The sequence below is a fragment of the Medicago sativa genome, chromosome 4 (assembly GCF_051527215.1).
Source record: "Medicago sativa cultivar Bolivia chromosome 4, Bolivia_mono, whole genome shotgun sequence".
Taxonomy (NCBI): domain Eukaryota; kingdom Viridiplantae; phylum Streptophyta; class Magnoliopsida; order Fabales; family Fabaceae; genus Medicago; species Medicago sativa.
The window spans coordinates 88,458,137-88,476,943 of NC_140752.1; the positions used below are offsets into that span (position 1 = coordinate 88,458,137).

General features: G+C 35.3%; 1 protein-coding gene across 3 annotated transcripts; it reads left to right on the plus strand.

Annotated features, from left to right (window-relative positions):
* The first annotated feature begins 2,856 nt into the window (after window positions 1-2,856).
* LOC146933370 (uncharacterized) lies at window positions 2,857-5,111 on the plus strand. Of its 3 annotated transcripts, none has more exons than XM_085708392.1 (3): window positions 2,857-2,986; window positions 3,090-3,239; window positions 4,694-5,111. In XM_085708392.1, the coding sequence occupies exons 1-3, from the start codon at window positions 2,897-2,899 to the stop codon at window positions 4,976-4,978; spliced, it is 525 nt and encodes a 174-aa protein (XP_085564518.1). In that variant the 5' UTR covers window positions 2,857-2,896; the 3' UTR covers window positions 4,979-5,111. The 3 variants fall into 3 exon arrangements, with proteins under 3 accessions (XP_085564518.1, XP_085564520.1, XP_085564519.1); XM_085708394.1 differs by having other exon boundaries at window positions 3,129-3,239; XM_085708393.1 differs by having other exon boundaries at window positions 2,858-2,986; window positions 3,114-3,239.
* The last annotated feature ends 13,696 nt before the right edge of the window (window positions 5,112-18,807 follow it).

Genomic DNA, 18,807 nt, shown 5'->3' on the forward strand with positions numbered 1-18,807 from the left:
TAATAATCACCCAATCAATAAAAAAAATCGAAATAGTTAATAAATAGTAATATATTTGTTGCATTGCAACGCTCACGTACTCACTGAGTCACTCCAACCTCATAACAAACTCATATACGCTCCAGTATAGTAAGCCTTTATTTGTGTGCAAGTCCAAAAAATTGTTGTCGTTTCTCCTTTTTCAAATTTTCATCATGTTGCGGGAAGAATGTAAATTTGGTGGATCCATGAAATCTTACATGAGAAACGAATTCGTATTTCTTTTTAATTGAAAAAAAAAACTTGAGAAAATAATGGAGATATGATTTCAACATCACTTTCAAGTTTTTTTAATGGATAGAATCTTGGTTCCACGTTATATTTATTAGGGAGTCCGAGGAGCGTCGAGAGCGACAACGAATATATGTGTTTAATCTCTAATATATGCAATGTTTTCTCTATTTTTAGTCAGGAACTTGATCATTCACACTTGATTTTTAAGAATATTTGTCTGTGTGTCTCTCTCTCAATCATTTCTACCAAATCAAACAGACCATTGAGGAAAACTTGAAGTGTGTTCAATCCTATATTTGGTTCGATAATAACCACAATGAAAAAACGCGATGAGAGTATGAATGAGTTTTTTATCTTCCATGGGTAATCCTCAAGTTGACAATGTTTATAATATTAAATAAATCTCTTCCAAAAAAGAATAATTTTTTATAACAAAACCAAAATTAAATACGAATTTTTATGTTAATTTTGACACTTAAAAATTCACAATTAATTAATGTTTTGTTAAAGAAATCTATTTTTTTAGAGAGATTCTTATATTATTCTAAACATTTCAGAAAATTTTTATTCAAAATATAAGGGTTATACATGAGTTGACTTAAAAATATGAATCAAAAGTGGTGATAAAAAAACTTTTGGGAGATTAAAATTCAAAGAAAATTTTTAAGAGGACTAAAACGAAAAATTAAAATACTTATATGGACTAAAATCATATTTAAGTCATTTAATAACTAATATAATTTAGGGCAAATTACAATCACCTCCCCTGTGGTTTATTAAAATGGCACTAACACCCCCTCTATTTTTAAAACTTACACTGACTTCCCTTAAGTTTTTATAAAATAGATTAACACTTCCCTTCCCTCTTAACACCGTTAATGCTCAGTTAATTTTGCTTTTTTTTTTCTTTTTCTTTTTCTTTCAGTTCCATGGTCACACCATCAGACAAAAAACAAAAGGGATCGTTGTTGGTTTTCACCATCCATTCCATATGGACTAAATGCCAAACCATAATCATTAGCAAATCATTAAGTTTTCTGTGATGCATCTCCATATCATCATCCAATTATTCTCCCAAATTGCAATTTTTTCTTCGTTTCAATTTCATCATTCACCAAAAAAAGAAAATTCAATTCCATCTCCAACAAAACCCTTCCCATTTTCTTTATCTTTATCTTGGTATTAATAACTCCCCCAAATTGCAATTTAATTTATTAATTTCAATACAATTTCTCAAGGCATGGTTACAAATACTTTAACTGTGTATATTGTATTACTGTCCGTATCACTTCAAAAGAACAACGAGGGGTTTAAATTAGAAGAACAAATACAATATTGATGATCATGCAAAACCATGAAGTGGTATGCCTCTAAAGGATCAATTCAAGATAATCAATTGAAGAAGTTCCTCTCAGGAACGATGATTATATAGTAAACAAACCATCCGGTAAGGCCTTGAATTTTGGTGAGGTTCAATCCTTGAATTTTGCTGCCGAAATACAGAGAGTGCAAGTATAATATTTATTAGTTGCATTATGATATGAAATGATGGGAGATATTATCATTAGAGCGGGTGCACTTAAGCTGTCAAAACTGCAACCCGGCCAAAATTGTTTTCTGTTTAATGGTGTGATTGACGTAAAAAAACAAACAATATTAACGGAGTCTTAATGGTGTTAAGAGATAAGGGAAGTGTTAATCTATTTTATGAAAACTTAAGGGAGGTTAGTGTAAGTTTTAAAAATCGAGGGGGTGTCAGTGTCATTTTAATAAACCTCAGGGGAGGTGATTGTAATTTGCCCTATAATTTATTTAAATATACATGCCCCGCATAAAGATATGAAAATATAATTAAATAAAATATTACAAGAAGGTCCACAAAAAAAGTTCCTCCCAAAATGGAAGGAAAGTTGCATAAAATGTTTTTCCCTTTCAACACAAGGTAATTTTTGTCGGTTATAATTATTGGTTTTTACTCTTACCTTTTGTCTAACCAAGAAAAAGGAGGCTTTAACTTTCTTTTCTTCTACAGACAATTTAGAGTTCTACTTTCTCTTGTATCAAATAATTTTTTTTTAAAAAATAATAATAATTAACTTTCTGCTCTCCTTTTTACCTTTTACTTTCATTTTTTTGTATAGAGACAAAAAAACACTTAAAACAAGACTTAGTTTGGGTCCTCAAGCTTCAAAATATAAATTCTAAATACTACGGAAAAACATGTCGAAAGGTCACACCCAACCATAAAACGCGTTCGTACATTGTCAAGAAAATTCACGCAACGGTTGGTCTTTAACTTTCTTTTATAATAATAATCTTAACAAAGTCTTGTCCAACAAAAAAAAATCTTAAGGATATTTATATTTTTCAATTAAAATTTCATCATTTTCAAGAGAAGAAAATATTTAGTTAATAACCCTAACCCATCATTTCATATTTCACATATAGGACAGACAGAAAGTAGCCATAGCTTATTTTTATCAATTCCAATCCAATGGCAAGAATCCAAGACACCACACTCCAATTCACCAACTATAAATATCATACAGGAGTTAAAGTATTCTCACACTTCAACATTCAGAAATCACGAGATAGAAATACCAGTAAACATAATAATAAAGTAATGGCTTGCAAGGTGCAGAAAAGGGTAGTAGTAGCACTGCGCAGAAGACTTCACATTCTGCGTTTCCTTACCAACTCCAACAACAATGATGTACAACATTCTGCCTTCTCTTTTACATTATTGCACAAATGTAGCCACTATATATATTTGTTAATTTTTCAAGCAATAAAATTGTTGCTGGTTTGTTTTGAAGGCTAACAGAAATTCCATTGCTAAGAGTACTTTTCTACAGATACAAAAGCTAAAGCTGGCACTGGAAACTGTCAAAAGAGAGTATAAAAACCTGATAGCCACGAGAAGATGCTACATTAGCCTACTAAATAATGTCAACAAAGATAACAAGGTATCTTTATTTTTATTCTCTTTAGTTCTTGTTTGAAACTTTGAATTGTTGGTGAGTTTGACAGGATCACAGGGTCGCAGTGTAAAAATTACACTTTCCATTTCAACAAAATCACACTATCACCTTCAATTAAATGCAAACATGCAATCAACAAAGGACGAGCTAATAGCGGGGCCTACTAAAGTCATGGTCCCGGTTAGAACAACAACTAATTACATAAGAGTAAAGAAATGATAAATCGCAAAACAATGAACATGATCGTTATGCAATGCGGCCAAGTGTGGCCACTAAAGAGCAGTTGTAATTCTCTATTATTTCGTGAATGATTAGGGTTTATAGTGTTCACTGATCCCTCTCGCGGATAGGAAATAAATTGGTGTGCAATGCATTTTTTTAAATGGAATTTGTTAGGTTAAATAATTGCAAACCTAATAAAGCAAATGAGCGGAAAAAAATTAGGTTAAGCTGCTGCAGACGTAACAAAATTAATAAATAAGGATGACTATGAGCCATGCTCAACTGTCCCCCGCCCCAAATGATTTCATATATGATCATGTATACGATATAATATTAATAAGCTATACTATCCTCTAGCTTTCACGGAAAAAAAATATATATTATACTATGATAAGGACGAAAAGAAAGAAAAAATTGAAAGAAACTTTGAGGCGGTGAGGCATGAATTGAAGAACCACACTTAAATTTTAAAAATTAAATCTCAAATATCATATTTTAGTTGTTTCAAAAACATAGTTTTGAGTTATGTGCAGAGAATATTTGAGTTTATCGGAAAAAAAAAGAAAAAAAACCTTTTATGTTCCTCATTTTAAAATATTGAAATATTTTTACAGTGTTCTAAGATTTTGTTTGGTAAAGAATAGCGAATATCGCATAAACTAGCTTATACAGATGAGTTTGCTAGCTTATAGTTGATAGCAGATAAGTTGGTTGATTGAATTTATAGTGTTTTGTAGAATTAATGGATGAACTAACTTATAAATATGACATAAAAATGATATATTTAATGAATATTTAACTTTTTTATTAAGATTACAATGGTAAAATTGAGATAAATAATGATAAACTATAAGTTACTTGAATTAGCTTACCAAAAAACGTTATAATAAGCTCGTGAAAAAGTGACGGTTACCTAACGAGTCTTTTTAGTCAAATGAACTTATAAACATAAACTATAAGCAATAAAATCAAAATTGTGTTACCAAACAATCCCTTAAATAAACTAAGAATTTTCCTAGATATTGTCCTAAATGTTTTAGATATGAATATGAACAAGTACCATATTTTGTCATAGAACTTCATTTTTAGGCCGATGTAATTGTCTTGGTCCCCTTAAGATCAAATTTCTGCCTTCGCCCTCAGTACTCAACAAAATTACAATGTTACCGTAATATGATATTGATGATTTTTTTTATATGTTTTGCAAAATTTAACAGGATGTTAAAATAGAGAAAATAAGGGCAGGAACATTTATGGTGAAGGTTACATGTGAAAAAGGAGGTGACAAGTTGGTTTCTATTCTACAGGCTTTTGAAGAGATTTGTGTGAATGTTCAACAAGCAAGAGTTTCATGCAAAAATGGGTTTTCCATAGAAGCTATTATAGTGGCTGAGGATCAAACTCTTGATGTTACATATATTACTCAAGTGCTTCTAAAAGCTATTGAAAAGCAGGGTGGTGAAAAGGGTTCGGAAGAACTTGATAACTTCAATAATTTGTGAATTTTCCAAGTACATTAATTTGTGTAACATCTTATTCTGCAACTCAACCAGTTTTACCTATTTCATGTTGCTCTGTTATAAATATGTAACACTGTTGTTGAATGACGTTGGAATAATAAATATTGTTTCGAAAGTTTGGATTTTCCACGTTTTTTTTAAAGAACTTCTTCCACGTTCTTCTTCCTCCTTTAAAATACTGGTTGCTATCGACCAAGATATCGAAGCAACAAATTCGATTCAATGTTAAAAATGGATCCACCCTACCATAAGATTTTGGATTATAACGTGTGATGTCAAATTCTATTTGTTTTTCAAAAGTCAATATGATGATACCCAGGACCCCTTATCACCCAACATTGGTATAGTCTTAAGTGTCCAGTTGATGGACACTCATCCATCCAAACTACATTTTTGGATATGGAGGTGCGAGGTTCAAGTTTTCTCGAATGGAGTATTCTTTAAATCTTAAAAGTTTTCTTTGCTTTAGACTGAGACATTATCTTCTCACCCTAATATTTTATTTATCAGAGCCATGTCCAAGAGACTAGTGTTGAAAAGATTTTTTACATTAGTTAAAATGAAAAAAGTAATAAACCGGTATTACTTTTTTCCAAATTAGCATTTTTCTTCCAAATATATTCTTTGATAGACTAATACCGGTTTATTACTTTTTTCATTTTAACTAATGTAAAAAATAAGCTTATTGGTTTTGTTAAGCTACCTGCAAGTATTATTTTTTACCAACTTACAAAAATAATAATAATAAGTTGGTTCTTTCTTTAAGGAAAAAAACTCATATATTTGTATAATGGGATTAGCCCAATAAGCTACAGAAATATTGAAACCATAGATCTTCTAAAACTTATCTCGCACTTTCAAAAATTTCATTTTATCTCCATTTAAATTATGAAATCTAAAGTGTGTTTTTTAAATTTTTGAATAATAGAATCCGAACACTTCTAAACTGCAAACACAAGAAAATACATCTTTAACATAGATACCTCTATGCAGTTTTAACAGATATTCATAATGTTATTATTAAACAAATTATCATGACCATAGTCCACCCCATCTTGAATTTTTTTTGTGCGTAAATCTTTCCGTCAAATGAAATCTCTAACTAGACCCCTAAAACGTCCCCATCGACAAAACCATACTTATGCAATCAATCTCTTGAAGGGGAGTTCAAATTATCTAGTTAACTGATCCAAACCATTAACCAAACTGCATTGAACCATATTTTCAGCTGAACCATTTCATATAGTTTTGTACTGAGCCACTTTTTAAAATCAGTTTTGGTTCATTTTAAAATCGATTTAGAATCGGTTTGTATTTTTGAGGTAGTTTACTAATAATGTTTACTCTTTCCCTTTACCCCGCTCGCTATCCCACTCTTCCCTACTCTCTCTCTCTCTAATATATTGAAACTTTTGATGGCTAAGTCAATTTGTTAAGCTATCATTAATTAAAAGAATGGCAGAAAATAATCTTAATACGGCAAATTAAATATGCTACACATTTAAGAATTTTCAGATCATATACAAAGTGCATAAGTTATGGTTTGTCTATAAAGCCTTTTATTTTGGGTTGGGGGCACATAAGCTAATTAAAAACAATAATAATAAGCACAAAACATAATACTGGACTTTCTAGTATCTTTTTATTTTATTTTTTGACAACGCTAAACTTTCTAGTATACACAATAAAAAATATGTTATTTGAAAATGTGTAAATGTTGTATAAATCATTTATCATCATAAAGACAAAAAAAAGAGGAAATTAAAATGTGAAGATCATGGTTCTATAAACACGACTCACTTGGTAACTACAAGGAGAATATCATGCAAGGGATTAGGGTTTGAATCTCAAACTCCATGTTTCTTCACATTTAAAATGTGGGAGTCCAGCTACTAGACTATTTGACAAAATAAAAATGTGAAGATCATATGAAAAAATAAATTTGTCGAAAAATGTTGATTATATGCTTAGAAAGAAGAAGGCTAACAACAATAGTGAATTTGTTAATTTTAAAGCAAATTTTATAATAACAATTTTCTAATAACCTCCGACAACAATTTTCTAATAAAACATATTTAAATATATGCATTTTAGAGTTTTATTTTATTTCAAAAGTTAACATAAATTGGTCCTTTTGACACCTACTCTAATTCATGATTTTATAAACTACATGTCATGGTGTTTTGACCACGTGATGCTTTACTCAGTCCAAAACTTATTCTTCTAAATTCTGTTTGGTGTTGCTTTGACCATGAGTCTGTTAGAAATTTTCCTATTATCATGCCTTACTTCCCCACTAGTAGGAAAAAATAATGACCACGTTCCTTCTTTATTTCCTTCATTCTGATCAATATAAATAGTATCCACCAGCAGCAAACTAGCGATCTCTTCTCTTTCAATATTTTATTCCTAGATTGTATCTCTTGTGTTTAGCAAATTCAAGCTGTTCTGTCACCTCCAGTTTGTTAGCGCAGCAAGCTTGTTGAACAAGCAATCAGAAAACCAGAAGCAGTAACCAGAAGCAGTTTCTGGTTATGGGGTATTATGAGTTTTGAGAGAAATTAAGAGAAGAGAAAGAGTATGAATTGATGAAAGTAAAGTTGTTTATTGAATGATATCAAATATGTACAATGATTTGTAGCTTATATACACAACTAGTTAGGTAGCTTAAAGCATAAGCAATGTAACAAACCCTAACCTCTTATTGGCTACACTCTAACAAACTTGTAACAAATTTTAAAACAAACTAAAACAAACTGTGAATAATCATTTAAACATGATTACCACTAAACTAAAATTGAATTAGTAACAAAACTAACATCCTCCCTTAATTCAAGTTTCCACTTCCTTCATTCCAATCAAGCTTCTGAGCTTGATGAACCTGTCAACCTTCAAGGCTTTAGTGAATATGTCTGCAAGCTGCAGCTCAGTAGAGCAGTGAACAATCTGCAGTGCTCCTTTGTTTACTTGCTCCCTTAGAAAATGAAACTTAGCCTCTATATGCTTGCTTCTCCCATGCAGAACTCGGTTTCTTGCCAAGCTTATAGCAGATTTGTTGTCTATGAACAATGATATAGGTCTGCTAACCTCTATCTCCATTTCCTTGAGTACATTCTCCAACCAGACTGCCTGACATGCTGCCATACATCCTGCAATGTACTCAGATTCACAGGTTGACAATGCTACAATTGGTTGCTTCTTAGCACACCATGAAATTGGAGCATTTAAGAACTTGAATAGGTACCCTGAAGTGCTCTTTCTATCCTGTTTGTCTCCACACCAGTCAGCATCAGAATATGCTATCAGTTCCATAGAACTATCATTCAAGCCTTTTGGAAATAGAATACCATACTGCAGTGTCCCTTTGATGTATCTCATCACCCTTTTGGCTGCTAGCAGGTGAGATACTCTTGGTTCACTCATGAATCTACTGATTATACCAACTGCATATGCAATATCAGGCCTACTATTGCATAGATACCTCAATGACCCTACAATTTGTTTGAACAATGTAGGATCCACCAGTTCTTCATCTTCATTCATCACAAGCTTTACATTTGTCTCAGCAGGTGATGATGATGGATTGCAGTCACTCATATTGAACCTTTTCAATATGTCAGATGCATATTTCCTTTGATGCATCACCAGACCCTCTGTATCTTCAGTAAATTCCATGCCTAAAAAGTATGTCAATCTTCCTAAATCTGACATTTCAAACTCATTCATCATCTGAGTTTTGAATGCTTCTATTTCAGCTTCATCACTACCAGTCATTATCAGATCATCAACATATAGACAGATAAGAAGTTGATTACCTTCATTTCCTTTCTTCACATAAACACCATATTCAGACTTGCATTTGACAAATTCTTGCTGCACAAGAAAACAGTCAATTCTCTTGTTCCAAGCTCTTGGTGCCTGTTTCAAACCATAGAGGGCTTTGTGTAATCTGTACACCATATTCTCCTTCCCTTTGATTTTGAAACCTGGTGGCTGTGTCACATATACTTCTTCATGTAAAGGACCATTTAGAAAGGCAGATTTTACATCCAGATGATGCATTGGCCAGTTTCTGCCACAAGCTATAGCCACTATCAATCTCACAGTCTCAAGTCTTGCTACTAGAGCATATACTTCAAAGTAATCCATACCAGCCTTCTGCATGAATCCTCTAGCCACTAGTCTTGCTTTGTGCTTGGCTACTTCACCATTTGGTTTCAATTTCAACTTGAAAACCCACTTCACATCTATTGGTTTCTTGTTTGCAGGCAGTTCTGTGAGTTCCCATGTGTTGTTTCTGTTGATTGAATTCAACTCTTCAATCATTGGACCTTTCCACACACTCTCATTCAGTGCCTCTTCATGATTGATTGGTTCAGCATCTGCTAATAGTGCAAAGTGCACAAATTCCCCATCTTCATTAACTAAATTATCTGGAGTGACTTCATGTCCAACTAATCTAGTTGAAGCAAATCTCTGTCTAGTTGAAGTTCTGATGACTGGATTTTCTTCAGCTTGCACTTCAGGTTGAACTTCAGTATCAAGTTGAACTTGTTCAGCTTGATCATCTTCTACAATTGCAGTGGGAATTGTATGACTGGAACTCTTCTCTTTCCTATTCCAATCTCATGCTTCATTTTCACTGATTTTAACATCTCTACTAATCACTATTGAATGATTTAGAGGATGATATAATCTGTAAGCACCTGTTTCATGATAACCAACCAATATCATAGGCTCACTCTTGTCTCCCAGCTTTCTTCTCTTTGCATCAGGGATATGCATATAACATAGTGAACCAAACACTCTTAAGTGTTTTGCTGACTGCTTGCAACCAGTCCAAATCTCTTCAGGAATCTGATCAAGTCTCTTAGTGGGGCATCTGTTCAAGATGTAGGCTGCAGTTCTTACTGCTTCTCCCCAGAAAGTGTTAGGCATCTTCTTCAGCTTGAGCATGCTTCTGGTCATGTCAAGCAGGCTTCTATTCCTTCTCTCAGCCAAACCATTATGTTGTGGAGTGTATGGAGCAGTGACTTCATGCACAATACCATTGTCTTCACAAAACTTCTCAAACACCTTTGAGGTATACTCTCCACCACCATCAGTTCTTAAAATCTTAATAGACTTTCCACTTTGCTTTTCTACCAAGATTTTAAACTTCTGAAACATTTCAAATGCTTCACTTTTGGCCTTGATCAGATATAACCAGATTTTTCTGTTGAACTCATCAACAAAACTAATAAAGTATTTGTTGCCCCCTAATGAAGGAACCTCTAAAGGACCACAAACATCTGAATACACAACATTAAGTGGTTCCTTTGATCTACTAGCCATACTAGAACTGAATGCATTTCTAGGTTGCTTTCCCAATAAGCAAGTACCACAGACAGTGTTTGGTATTTCAATTTTAGGTACACCAAGTATCATTTCTTTATCAACCAAATGATTAAGACCTCTAAAATTGAGATGACCATACCTATAATGCCAGAGCCAGCTATCTTCATCTTTCACTATAGCTGATAAGCAATTCAGTTCCACAGCTTTCATATTGGTCTGAAAAGTTCTATTCTTTGCAAGAGGAGTTTTCAACACTAACCTTTGATCTTTATCAAACAGTTTGAAGGTGTTGTCCTTCATAACCACTGAGTATCCTTTCTGAATGAATTGACTCACACTCAGTAAATTGCACTGCATTCCAGGAACATAGAGAACTTCTTCAATTATTGCCCTTTTTCCATTCTTCCCTTCAATAGCAATATTCCCCATTCCTTCTGCAACTAAGACTCTATGATCTGCAAGCTTCACTTTTGTATTCCTTCCAGGATCCACTTGCCTTAACCATGTCTTGTTACCAGTCATGTGATTAGAACACCCAGTATCTAAGAACCAACTTTCTGAATTGCAGCTCTCATTACTGGTTGTTGTAACCATCATGAGTAATGACTCTGAATCTGAATCATCTTGTGCAATTTTTGCTTCCTCTTCATCATTCTTTGATTGCTTTCCTTTACCAGACCAACACTCTGAAGCATTGTGCCCAAATTTCTCACATTTGAAACATTGAATCTTCTTCTTATCAGTTTTCTTCTTCTGATTAGAATTTCCTTCCTTTGAAGATTCACCCTTTTCAGATCCATTGTTCTTGCCTTTAGATCCATTTCCTCCCTTAGAGTTTTTCCTCCCTTTCTTGGAATTCTTTCTATCATTTTCATCCTTCTTGATAGTTTGAACTTGCAAGGCTTGTTGAATTGATCTTTCACTGCTCCTTTCTGAAACCATCAATTCATGAGCTTCTAAAGAACTCTGCAACTCCTCAATCTTCAATGTCTTGACATCTTTTGATTCCTGAATTGCTACCACAATGAAATCAAATCTTGGAGATAGAGTCCTCATGATTTGTTCAACAATCTGTTGATCTGTCATTGCTTCCCCATGATGTAGTCTTTTTGCATCAAACAAGATAAGTATGTATAAATCGTCTCCTCAGGGACTAGTGCGATATCAAAGATTGTTCAACATCACATATCATTTTAAGTTTAAAAGATAAGTTGTTTGTTTGTTTTTAACTAAGTTAACTAAATTGCCAAAGTAAAAGTGGAGAGTAATAAGGCGTAAAAGCGTTGGAATTAGAGTTATTTGATTAAGCGTCAAACATAACCTAATAATCACCTATATGAATTCTAGCTTTTTACCGATATTATCACGTATCGCTCAACAAGATTATTCGTGTCCAAATAATCTTATGAAATCAATTGTATTGTTCAATGGCTGATTTCCCAAACCATTAAACAACCCAATTGTTGATCGTATCGTTTAATCGATGATTTCTCAATCTATTCAACGATCCGAAAGTTTTAAGTTCCAATACCTTGTGTGATTATCGAAACATCAATCCTCTGTCTAGAATTGTTGTTTTGATAGATGGATATTCTAAACCTAGATTCAAAAGTACTTTTCAATATCAATTAAATCAAAGATTAGAATTGAATTGCAAGAATAACTTCAATATCATATAAAATGCTAGAATCATATATTACAAGATTAAAGATTACATTCTAAGCTCAATCAAGTACCTCTAATTCCAACTAAGGAGATTTAGTTCATCATTGTCATGAGAACTTTACAAAAGTGGAAGAAGAGTTGAGAATCCATGCAATGAACTTGATTTCTCCAAGGATCTTGATGAAATCTCAATCAAACACTATTGGCCAATGAATACACTGTATTTTCGCCCTATTCCCTCTCTAAGATATGATAAGATAATGTCTGAAATGAGAGCAATTGAGCTTTTATATGAATCTGAAAAAGTTATATTTCGCCTGGCGGAATTTGTCTCGCCATGGCGAGATGAGCTTCCTTCACCAGTGGGTTTCTGCCACGTCACCAAGCTCAGATGAAACCGCCTTACTTCGCCAGGCAGAATTTTGCTCGCCATGTCGAAGTTCTCTTGTCCTGATCTTCCAACTTTCTGGAACTCTTCGCCATTCAGCTCGCCAGTATTTCGCCTGGCGAAATTTCTCGCCATGGCCATCTCTGTGGCGAAGTGGCCTGGAGCTCTCTGGAGTTGCTCGCCTTTTAGCTCGCCAGTGGCTCGCCATGGCGAGATTGCCTTTGCCCAAATTTGTTGTTTTTGATTCTTGCTTGATGTCTTGACATTCATTTCCTGCACAAATGGGTAGAGTAAGATGACTAAAGCGTAAGAGGTCAAAATTCAATTTTCTCTCGGCTTTTCCCTAGATAACTTGTGAAACAAGTAACAAACGTGCCATAAATGAATGCTTAAAATACTACTTCCTGGCACTTATCACCCCACAAGCCTTCATCTGATTCACAAAATTGATAAGTTTGGAGATGTATTCAGCAATTTTCTGATCATCTTCCATCTGCATCAACTCAAACTTCCTTCTTAGTGATTGAAGTTTAATCATCTTCACCTTATCATCACCTTCATGGTACTTTGAAAGAATATCCCAGGCTTCCTTGGAACTAACCGTCTTTGAGATTCTTTCAAAGTTGGCTTCATCAAGACTTTGTTGAATCAAGAACAGAGCCTTGCAATCTTTCTTCTTCAGATCTCTGTGTGCGTTCCTTTGCACTTCTGTCGCATTCGCTGCTAAATCAGCTACACCATTCTACACAATTTCAAGCAAATCTTGTGCACCAAACAGGTTCTTCATCACTGCACTCCATCGTTCCCAATTACGTGCTTCAAGAATTGGAAGATGCGTATTGAAACTGCTGCTACCGTTCATGGTGATTCCTTCAGCGTTTCTTTCTGCAATTGCGTGATTGAAGATCTTGTTTAACCCTTTTTATCAAAACCACAGGCTCTAGATGCCAATTTGTTAGCGCAGCAAGCTTGTTGAACAAGCAATCAGAAAACCAGAAGCAGTTTTCTATCAGAAGCAGTTTCTATCAGAAGCAGTAACCAGAAGCAGTTTCTGGTTATGGGGTATTATGAGTTTTGAGAGAAATTAAGAGAAGAGAAAGAGTATGAATTGATGAAAGTAAAGTTGTTTATTGAATGATATCAAATATGTACAATGAGTTGTAGCTTATATACACAACTAGTTAGGTAGCTTAAAGCATAAGCAATGTAACAAACCCTAACCTCTTATTGGCTACACTCTAACAAACTTGTAACAAATTTTAAAACAAACTAAAACAAACTGTGAATAATCATTTAAACATGATTACCACTAAACTAAACTTGAATTAGTAACAAAACTAACACAGTTATGATTCATAACGAGGAAGAACTGTTGTATCCTGGAAGGATATGCGCTTATGAGGCGGATAAAATCCTCAAGGACAGTGACTATGTTGAAGGTGAGAAAAACACAAGAAGGGGGGGTTGAATTGTGTTTTAGAAAAATTCTTCGTTTCTCCTAAAAACTGAACACACTGATCAGAAGCTAAGCGAGACAGCTTCTGAAGTGATAATCAGAATCTAAATGCAGCGGAATAAAACAGAGAGAGAGAGAAGAAGAACGACACAAAGCAATTATACTGGTTCCTTCCACAATCCGGAAGTAGTCCAGTCCCCCTTGCACTTCCAAGGAGATTTCACTATGAGTAATATCTGATTACAAATGCTCAAGCACACAAGCAAGAGACTTCCAATGCTCAAGCACACAAGCAAGAGACTTCCTTTGCTCAAGAACACAATCAAGAGACTTCCTGCTCAAGCACAACTGCAAGAGACTTCCTAACTAAACAAAATTACACAGAAAATTGTTTAAGGTTGAACACTTGATATACAATCAGAGGTGCTCACAATACAAATCAGATACAGACTCAATGGACTTAAGAATTTCTAAGATATGACTTTGAGACACAGAAATTCTAAGTGAATGCAGAACAATTTCAGCAGAGGTTTAGTACTTGTGAAAATCTTGTGAGTCTTTCGTTCAGCGTTCTTGCATTACCAATTCTCTAGGTCTTCACTCCTTTATATAGAGGTGTGAGAGAGACGTTGTGAAATTGCCAGCACACCAAAGAGTCGTTGTTGAAGCTTGATCTTTCACCAATAATCTTTTGCCTGATTTGGCTGTTGTCTTATGAAGAACAAATTTGAAATCCATTCCTTATCCAAAGGAACATCTATGCAGGCGAAACCGTATTCTGGAGCTGTTTTCTTGTCCTGTAGCACGGACACAAAACAGAGTAGTGGAGAACGTGGTTGTACAATTCGTACAAAGTACAATGTCAACGCTTTCGTCCAAATTGCAAACACACGCCTTCAAACACCTTTGAAATGACCGTTGCAAACTCCACTAATCCTTTGTTTGTGTTTTCGAATCCAATAGACAGCTTTTGCATTGATAATTCTTCAATTCTTGATTCTTTGCAAATCCAGTTGATATTCAGCTTCTGGTGAAATGGCTTCTGATGAGGCAGCTTCTGATGATGCAGCTTCTGATGATATGACTTCTGCAGCTTCTGATGACGCAGCTTCTGATGATGTGGCTTCTGGACCTCTTGTCTTCAGAAGCACTATTCTTCAGGAGCAGCTTACTTCAGGAGCGCTATTTCTTCAGGAGCAGCTTGACTTCAGGAGCGCTTTTTCTCTTCAGTAGCAAGTTGCCTTCAGGAGCGTCCAAGCTTCAAATTTTTGTTGTTTCCATAGCTCTTTATTTGCTCATTCAGAACCAATGATGATGTAACTTTATAATTATGGTCCTGTACACTTGAACAAATATTAGCTAGTCCAATTTACAATTTTTAATACCTTGTTATCATCAAAACCCTTTAAGGTTCATTGTTAAACACATTTTGTTCCAACAATCTCCCCCTTTTTGATGATGACAAACAAAAGTATTTAAAATTGATCAATTGTTGTTAATCTAATTAACAAGTTGACTTTGGGGTTCTGAGGTTTGTAAGCTCAGAATCTGAGGTTTGTAAGCTCAAACTCCCCCTGAGTCTGATAGTCTTTAAGGTGAGGTTTGTAAGCTCCCCCTAAGTTCTATCCAGGTTAATTAAATTCATTTTTCGCGCAATAATATTATCAGAGCTTAAAAACAAAATTGAATCATTGAAAGAATTAACTTATAGATAAGAAGAATGGTTCAATTAATTTTACTTGAATTTTGATACTCCTTCGTTCGTTCATAGCTTATACCAATAAGGTAAAAAAAAATGATAGAAGGTTTTCAAAAATTTCAAATGCCATTAATGGGGCTCAGAGCCTTTAAATACTTGTCACATATACTCCCCCTTTTGTCATTATCAAAAAAAAAATTAAAATAAATTTAAGCATAAAAGACAAAAAGATATGAGAAAAACTCAAACAGGAGAGAGTATAAAAGAAAGTGAACTAAATAAGTCAGAGCAAAATATATGAACATGTATATCAATTGTCAGAAGCAGCTAAACAGTCAGAATCAGTAAGCATTCAGAAGCAAGAGAAATAAGACAAGATGGTTTCAGAAGCAAGGACTAAGAAATTTTAAAACAGACAACAAACAAAGAAAAACACAAGGGTGTGCAACTAAGGGTTGGTTTGTTGTTGTTTCTTCATCTCTTCCATTTCTTCAATCTTCTTCTTCAACAGTTCTTCAAGTTGTTGTTGCCTCTGAAGAAGAGCTTGTTCCCTTTCTCTAGCTTCTTGCTGCTGCTGTGCCATCTGTTTCTTCAGAAGCTTACACAGCCTTGCTTCTCTGGTCAAGTAATCCGTTTCAAAGAAGAAAGGCTGGTTTGCCAGGAGCAGTGTAGAACTTCTTACTCTAAGACTCTGATTCACTTGCTCCATTAGCCTTCTGACTGAAGCTTGCTTGACTCTGATGCATTTGGCCTTGATTTCTTCAATAACCCCAGCTGCCCGGTTTTGAAGAGATGCCCAGGAGTCTTCATATGCACCTGTGAGATCAATTGTCCTTCTTTGATCCACCAGATTATGCATCTGACTCAAGATTGTGAGAAGCTCAGAATTAATATATCCAGATTCCAGGATGTTTGTGGGTGGATGATCAAGGGTTTCAAGATCAGAATCACTGTTTTCTAAATCTTGAATGGGGTTAGGAATTGGAAAGGTAAGGTGTGTTTGTGTGTTTGAAGACGAAGGCTGGTCAGAATCAATGTGTGTGGTGGAGGTTGAGTCTTGAACATTGACTTGAGAGATGTCAACATCCATGGGAGTTGGTTCTGGAGAGTGTTCAGGTAAAGGTTGAAATTCAGTTTCAGTTGGTGGTTGTTGTAGTGAAGTTGTTGTTTGATTGTTGAGTTGGGGGTCAATGATGGCTATTGGTGATTGTGGGGGTGTTGTGGGTTTTTGTGGTTCAGGTGTTTGTTGATGGGGGTTTTCTGAAACAACATTTTCAGAAGCAGCTGCTTCTGGAGTTGTTTCAGAGGCCTTTTCTGAAGTTTTGTCTATGGGTAATTCACCTGAGTAGTGGAGAGCAAGATTGTCTAAGACAGAAGTGTCTTCTATTTGTTCAGGTGCTGATGGTGAAGAGGGTGAAGTGGGGATAGAGGTGACTGGAATCTGGATTACCTGATCTGCAGGGTCAGCTTCAGAAGTGATCTTCTGTGGATCAGCAGATTGAGAAACTGCTTCTGAAGTTCCCTCTGCTGGAGCATTTTCAAAGACGAGCATCATATCGTCTTCCTCATTGTCTTCAGTAGGTTTACCAGCAATGGCTCTTACTTCAGCCAGTTTATCTTTGTAGAACCTATCACAGTCCTCCAATCCCAAAGCCTTGAGCTTTTCATCTCTTTGATGAATGTATTGAGCTTTTTGATCCTTTCTTTCTGATATAAGATCAGCAGCACGTTCATCTGCCATCCTTTTCCTTATTCGAGTCATCTCAACCATAGGACTCACAAGTTGAAGGGGAGCCTTCTTCTTCTTCAGCTTGGGATCAGCCTCCTCTTTCTCTATTTCTTCAAGAGCTTCATCCAGCTGCTCTTGAGTGATTACCAAGTCTGCCTTACCTTTTCTCCTCTTCTGTGGAATAGAAGCAGCACCAACCTTCTGCATCTTTCCTTTTTCCTTGATAAAAACAGGTTTAGCAGCTTCTGACTCAGTACTAGTTCTGGCCTTCTTTCCTTTAGTAGGAGCAGCTTCTGATTCAGAACTAGTTCTGGCCCTTTTCCCTTCAGGTGCCTCAGAAACAGCAGCTTCTGACACAGCAACTGCCTTGGCCTTCTTGCCTTTCCCTTTAGCAAGAGCAGCTTCCTCCTGAGACCTTGCATCTTCCTCCAAGACGTACTCAGCTACTGATTGAACTAGGAAATCAGAGTCACTTTCCTTAAAGATGGGAGGAAAGTCCCTGATTATCTCAGTTTCAGCAGTTGTCATCTCTAACCACTTTTCATCTTTAGGGGCTTCTTTGATGAACTTCATAGAGCATAAGCTCCTGCTACTGATAGTCCTTTCAGCAGTAGAAACTTCGAAACATTTATCAGAAGCACTCCTTGTCCTTTTTAAGAACTCCAGCACCCTTCCTTGATGAAAGATTTCAGAAAGCAATCTTCCATAGGGTACTTGTTTTCTTCCTCTTGTAGTGCTTTCGTTTATGGCCCAGCAGAGATGATCCATTACATATCCGGGGAAGTTTATCTTTTCAAGATTGGTCATGAAATAAATTGCTAGCTTCTGTTGGTTGTTGGGTTGGTCAGACCCTCCTGCTCTTTGAAAGAAGCAATCATTACTGAATTTCACCAACATTCTGTTGTGAATCTCCATCTCTGAAGGCTTTGCATCTTTCTTCCCACCCAGAAGAGAGTTGTAGTAACCTTTTAGCAGGACATCTTCCTTCCTGACTATTTCTTGGAATCTTCCCTCTGCATGCATCCTACAAGCTTTAGCTATAACGTCCTCAGTGATGGTTATAGGAATGCCCATCACTTCAGACCTTATTTCTAAGCTATCAAATGATGTATGATTCATATCCATGACCATTTTCCCTTTCTTTGACCCCGCTTGTTTGCTTACGACTTTTGCAGGCTTTTCATTGTACACTTCAGCTTTTAACCAAAAGTCCTTGACCAAGTTCACATATGTTGGCCCATTTAGCATCTTGAAATACTCAGACATCATCTGAGTTTCTATCAAACCTTCCATGTTTACTTCATACTTCTTGAGTGAAGCAAAATCCACCGGTGACTCTACTTGAACTATTAAGGATTCCCATGGAATATCCATAGTCTTCTTTTTGTAGATGGACCCAGATTCTGATACGCTTTGCTTGTTTGATGTAGATTCTGAAACTTTTGAGCTTGATGATGCCATTTGATGATTTACGAAGATTTGAAGAAGATGAAGATTTTAGGGTTCTAAGGTTGAGAGAATGCGCTTACTTCGCAAG